The sequence below is a fragment of the Mesoplodon densirostris genome, chromosome 6 (assembly GCF_025265405.1).
Source record: "Mesoplodon densirostris isolate mMesDen1 chromosome 6, mMesDen1 primary haplotype, whole genome shotgun sequence".
Lineage (NCBI taxonomy): Eukaryota > Metazoa > Chordata > Mammalia > Artiodactyla > Ziphiidae > Mesoplodon > Mesoplodon densirostris.
In genome coordinates, this window is record NC_082666.1 from 119287812 (window position 1) to 119293814 (window position 6003).

General features: G+C 61.2%; 1 protein-coding gene across 2 annotated transcripts; it reads left to right on the plus strand.

The window, feature by feature from the left end:
- The first annotated feature begins 474 nt into the window (after nucleotides 1-474).
- FGF17 (fibroblast growth factor 17) lies at nucleotides 475-5506 on the plus strand. Of its 2 annotated transcripts, none has more exons than XM_060101764.1 (5): nucleotides 475-509; nucleotides 684-720; nucleotides 3648-3825; nucleotides 4060-4166; nucleotides 5213-5506. In XM_060101764.1, exons 1-5 carry the CDS (start codon nucleotides 475-477, stop codon nucleotides 5504-5506), a joined length of 651 nt encoding a protein of 216 aa, XP_059957747.1. The 2 variants fall into 2 exon arrangements, with proteins under 2 accessions (XP_059957747.1, XP_059957749.1); XM_060101766.1 differs by having other exon boundaries at nucleotides 3681-3825.
- The last annotated feature ends 497 nt before the right edge of the window (nucleotides 5507-6003 follow it).

Sequence of the window (6003 nt, forward strand, 5' to 3'; positions counted from 1 at the left end):
GCGACCCCAGGCCTGGAATGATACCTGCAGCTCACCCTAGGGGAGGTGGGGCAGGAGAAGCTTGCCCTGAGAGGGGAGGAGGGGCCCTGCCGTCGGGTCCGTGAGGGTCAGTAAGAAGGCAGGAACCAGCCTCTGGGTCTAGAAGCCTCCAGCAGCTCCATCCTCTGCGTGGGGTAGCCCAGAGAGAGGCTGACAGCACCCCCCTCCCCGACCCCCGCCAGCAGCTGCTTTGCAGTCTCACTGGCCAGGAAGGTGGACTCCTCACACCTCAGTCTCCCAATTACGCCCTCCTCCCCGCTCGCCCTCCTCCCTTCTCTCCTCTCTCCTCCTCCTCCCCTCTCTCTCCTCTCCCCACTGAAAACCTGTGGCTTGGAGAGACCTTGGCTTCTCTGGGACTCTGCCCCCAGGGACTGCCCACATCTGCTCCTGACTTTGGGGGCAGGAGGGCAACGGCCCCAGGAAATCTCTCCGGCGATGGGAGCCGCCCGCCTGCTGCCCAGCCTCACGCTGTAAGTGCGCTACCTCTCGGACTGCCTGCCGTCTTTTGCCATTTCCAGCCTCGGGGGCAGACCCAGCCTTCCTGGGACTCGCACACGGACCGCGTGGGGCAGGGGTGGGTGCCTCTTGTGCCCCCGGGCTGGCTGCTGGCACCCACACCCGGGCCTGCCTCGTCTCCCACACAGGTGCCTGCAGCTGCTGATTCTCTGCTGTCAAACTCAGGTAGGCGGGCGCCCCCCCACTAGCTTTTCCCCGTTCCTCCCACCCTACCGATGGGGGCGGTCAGTCTCCTTTCGGTGGACAGAGGCAGATCCTGGCCTCTCCCTGGGTCCAGAAGACTCTGAGGTTTGGGCCGGGGGGTGGGATGGGGTAGGAGAAGGGGCTACAGCAGATTGGGGGATTGACGGAAGTTTTTATTTCAGCCCTCCTTCTGACACCCCTCCCGTGTTGCCCTGGGGTCTCTCCTGCCCCCTCCATCCCTCCACACTGTGTTCCCCCCAAGGCTAAGCGCATGGGGCAGCCAAGCCTGAGGGATGGAGCCCGGGAGTGGTCGGAAGAGGGCGGAGGTGATGGCTCAGGTGAGGCTTGTACTTGCAAGTACCTGAAAGGACAGGTTTCCACGCGAAACCGCCTGTCTGTTCCACTCACCACCCCACTCCCACCAACACGGAGGTCCTGTGGGTCGCGGTCCTGGGTGATCGCGTGGGCCGTCAGAATGCCCAGCCAGGGTGGGCGACTCCTTACCTACAGGGCAATGAGGTCAAGCCCGAAGAGGTTTGTATGGGATGAGATTCAGGGTTTGCTTCTCCACACCCCCCACCCCAAGTCAGCGCCCGCCCCCCGCCCCAGCCTCAGCCCCCTATGTGAGGCTCGGTCCCTTTTTGTGATCCTCCATAAAAGTGCAGCTATTAAAATGCACTGGTCCAGAACCGCTCTGGGGAGAGATCCCTTGGCTTTCCCAGGCCAGAGGCCCGCTTCTCTTCATAGCCAGTGGGGACTTTTTTTGAAGGTAAATGCCTTTTCTCTGGGAGAGGGAAAGGGGCTGCCTTTGAAGCAGTGGGGGGGTGGGAGGGAGAGAGAGAGAGAGACAACCCCCCCTTTCCTGCCCCCTTTTGCTCTAGCCCCCGTTCCAGGCCTTTTGCTTCACACATCCAGGGAGAGCAAGAAGAAAGCCCCCAGCCTGGCCGGGAGGGGTCTGGGGGTGGGCCCAACCTGTTCTGGAGGGGGAATTAGCACAATGGTGCGGCTGGCCGGCGTTTATGGCCTGGCTGAGGCCCCATTCAGGACCCGGGGAAGGTGGCAAAGCTGTCCTTTCCCCCTTGAAGTGCCCCCTCGCCCCCCTCGGAGGGGGGGCCGGCAGGCCGGACCGCAGCCATGCTTGAGGGGCCGTCTGACAAGCAGCTGTCTGCGGCAGTGGAAGGGGAGGTCCCCCTGCAGCGGGAACATGAAAGGGACAGGCAAGGTCCCGCGGGGAGAGCGACTTGTGGGCTGTGGGCTGGGGGGGGGCGTGGGACTGCTTTTGTGCAGGGCTTGAAGGGGGACGAGTAGAGGAGGGGGCTTCGGGGGGGCCCTCTCTGCTCCCAACCTGGAACAGCCAGCCAGAAGGAGGCTGCCCGCCAAGAGGGGCGGAGGGCCTGAACCTGGGCCAGGAGGCTCGGGGGGCTGGGGACAGGCCGGACCCCACCCCCTGGCAGGGAGGCAGGTCCCCCACCCAAAATGCTGGCCTCAGGTTTTCCCAGGGCGGGATGTGGGGTGGACAGACCCTGCCCTCACAGGCTGGGAATCCTGGCTGTGGATGAGCTGGGGTCGGACCTGGGCAGTGACACCCAGGAAGGGTTAACCCCTGACAGCCTGGAGCTGCTCCCTCACCTCCCCACTCCTCAAAGCTGATACTTCCCACCCCTCCCTCCAGGAGAAAGGCCTCTCACAGATGCTGGTCTGGGTCTAGCTCTGTCCAGATGGTTGCGATTGGGCCTGGGATAAAGGTGGACTTAGGGATTTGGGGCAGGGAAAGGCTGTCCCAGCACAGGCCAGCAGGATCCAGGTGGAGAGAGAAACTTTTTACTGCTAGAGCTGAGGCTGTCACCAGCAGCTGGGAAACGTCATCCCGGTTTGCACCTTGCTGGAGAGAGAGGGCAGGAAGTGGTCTGTTTCTCTCCTACTCAGCACTGCAGAAGGGTAAGGAGACACCAGGCCCGGAGAAGGTACTCGTCCTGGCTTTGTACCGTGTGCGGGTGGAAACGTCCCCTCTCCACTCCCCGGGAAGCAGTGGGCGGTAACATCACCCCCGGCTGGCCACAAGCCTCTGTTACACTATGGCACATGCAGGTGGCCTCACAGGGCAGCCACTGGGCCACCACAGAGGGCACCTCTCACCACCGCCTCCATCACCCTCTGCTAAGGAAGCACCACATCCCTAGAGGGGGAGGAACGCTGGAAGGGGCACTGGCTTCTCTGAGGGCCCTGAGCACCCGGGGGAGCGGCAGGGGAGATGGGCGTGAGCTCAGGAGTCCTTGGTTAGTGCTATAAAGAAATGCTTCCAGGGGCCCTGCAGGAGCCTACAGAGAAGGGTCTTAGAGCCCCCAAAAAGGTCTGCAGTGACTCTAACAGACCAGCTGCTGTGTGTGCATGTATGTGTGTGCATGAGTGTGCACACGTGTGTGTGTGCATGTGCCGGGCGTGGGCTCCTTCGAGGCCACTGTGGAGGACTGGAGAGACATCTGGTCACCCTGGCTAACAGAGCCAAGCCCCTGGAGTTTTGGAGAGGAGACAAGCTCCCGTCCTAGAGGCAGGACAGGCGTCTGTCACTAATCAGCTGTGCAGCCCTGTGCACTTCCTCCCTAGACCAGCAGCTTGAATGTTCCTTCCAGCTCCCAGAGTCATGATTCCAGGCCTGAGCTGTATCACCAAGTGTCCCCTGAGCTGGGCAGCTACCAGTCCTGTGCTCCAGAGCAGACGAAGAGCCAAGTCACGATGACTGGCTCACACACTGGCCTGGGAAGGTCACGGCCAGATGCCCCCTGCACCTCTACTTCTCAGGGCAAATGTCCTGCCCCACCACACTCGCCTCCGCACCCCTCCCCTGGATGGACCTGCGGTGGTGTCACCCAAAGCAAATTGACACTATTTTTCCCTTGGTAACCGCAAAGGGGGAGAATCACCCGTCTCCTAATTTTAACCAGTACGTGAGGGACCAGGGTGCCATGACCGACCAGCTGAGCCGGCGGCAGATCCGCGAGTACCAGCTCTACAGCCGGACCAGCGGCAAACACGTGCAGGTCACTGGGCGTCGCATCTCCGCCACCGCTGAGGACGGCAACAAGTTTGGTGAGGCCCAGCCCTCACCGGAGGCCCCCCACACCCCTGCCCAGCCTTGCCTGGTCCATCCCCAGAGGGTCAGGGTGGAGGCTGCAGGGGGAGAGCAGGGAGAAGCCTCTAGGAGGAGAGGCCCCGAGGGCCCCCCACCTGAATTCAGAGGGCAGGCTGGTAGGGGTTCCCTGCACACCCCTGGGCCAGCAGCCCCGAGGGACAGAGGTCTTTCTCCCCCGCCCCCCTCCCCAGCCAAGCTCATAGTGGAGACAGACACCTTCGGAAGCCGGGTGCGCATCAAGGGAGCTGAGAGCGAGAAATACATCTGTATGAACAAGAGGGGCAAGCTCATCGGGAAGGTGAGGCCTGGAGGGCAAGGAGTAATGAACGAATCCATCTTCCCGGGTCGGGGCATGCAGGGTCCCAACAGTATCCCACCGCCCTCTGCTGGGCCGCACCCAGGGCTCTGACTTCTCCTGCTCTCACCCCACCACTCGGCCTCTCTCTGGTCTCTCCAGTCCCTGTGGGTCTAGAAGCCCTCTGAGGACACTGGCTGATCCATAAGAATCCTTGGCTCTGATGTATGAGGTACTTTCCCAGCGTCAATGAGGAAGAATTTTAGCACCTACATCATGTCACAGCCTCTGTGTTGAGGGCTAAGGGCTGATCAGGGTTGAGAGGCCGGAAGCCATGCCCCCTCAGGTCCGTGGGGTCCCCGGGCTCCAAGTAACAAGATTCGTGCTAACTGCCTACTAGCGTAACCACTAGCTACACTCTCTACAATCGTGGGTCCAGAGTTGCTGTGCAGGGAGAATTCCATTTCCTTTGGCATCAGCCAATCCTGGCTTCTGATTCTGGCTGCTTTCAAATATTTGCTTATTTTTGTCAAGTCTCAGCCTTCTCATCTGTAAAATGGGCACGGTGTCAAGATTCTCTATAGAGCCAGATGGGTGGCTGCCTGGCCCTTTACACAGTTGGTGTTCTACAGACGTTTTCCCTTCTTTTCATCAGACTGTCGCGTCCCTCCCCTCCACCCAGCAACACCATTCACGCAGACCAAGGAACGTTCTTGTATATACGAGTGCCCACTGGGTATGCACTGAACTGCACAGTTACCTTGATCTTTATGAAACAGCTGGGTAAACTGAGGCTCAGCCTGGCTAAATACCTTGCTCAAGGTGTACAACCTCCAAAGGACAAGGCTGTATTCAAGTTCAGATCTGACTCCAACAAAGCCTGTTCCTTGCCCCCTCCTTTGCCTCGCCAACAAGGATGCCCGTCTCACCGGGCAGGAATTCTTGGGCGCACAGCCCCTGTCGCTCCCTCCTCGGTCCTACAACATAGGTCCATAAGGCAGACTAGCCAGCCAGGGTAGGCGGACAAACTCCCTTTCCTCCCCCTGCAGCCCAGCGGGAAGAGCAAAGACTGCGTGTTCACAGAGATCGTGCTGGAGAACAACTACACAGCCTTCCAGAATGCACGGCATGAGGGCTGGTTCATGGCCTTCACGCGGCAGGGCCGGCCCCGCCAGGCCTCCCGCAGCCGCCAGAACCAGCGAGAGGCTCACTTCATCAAGCGCCTCTACCAGGGCCAGCTGCCTTTCCCCAACCACGCCGAGAGGCAGAAGCAGTTCGAGTTTGTGGGCTCAGCCCCCACCCGCCGGACCAAGCGCACTCGGAGGCCACAGCCCCTGACATAGTCAGGGACCGCCCCCCCCGGGGGGGGGCAGCCGCCCCTCACTCATGGGCCTTCCCATCCCCTTCCCTTCCTAATCCAAAGACAGGGCTGGGGTGGAGGCAGGGGAGCCAGAGCCCCCAAGGAGGATGCTGAGGACCACCGAGCATCAGAGGTCCCCCCCCCCACCGCCCGGAAAGGCGGAGGACTGCCACTAACCAGGGCTGGCTCCTCAGGGCCCCACCCTGGTGTGGCCCCCTGGGGGCGGGGCAGGCCCCCCAGAAGGGTAAGGTAGAATAACCCGAGGTCAGGCTCCCCTGAACCGAGTGGGCAAAGTCAGCGGATTCAAGGCTCTGCAGACACGGTCTGGAGGTGGCTCTCCTCGAGCTCTGCTGCCCCTGTCTCCCTCAGTCTGCCCCCCAGCCTCCAAATTCCTCCTGGCGAGGCTGTAGGAAGGGACTTTTGTTTTGGTTTCAGGAAAAAAAGAGGGAGAAAAAAAAAAAAAAAAAGAGGGCTGGCCAT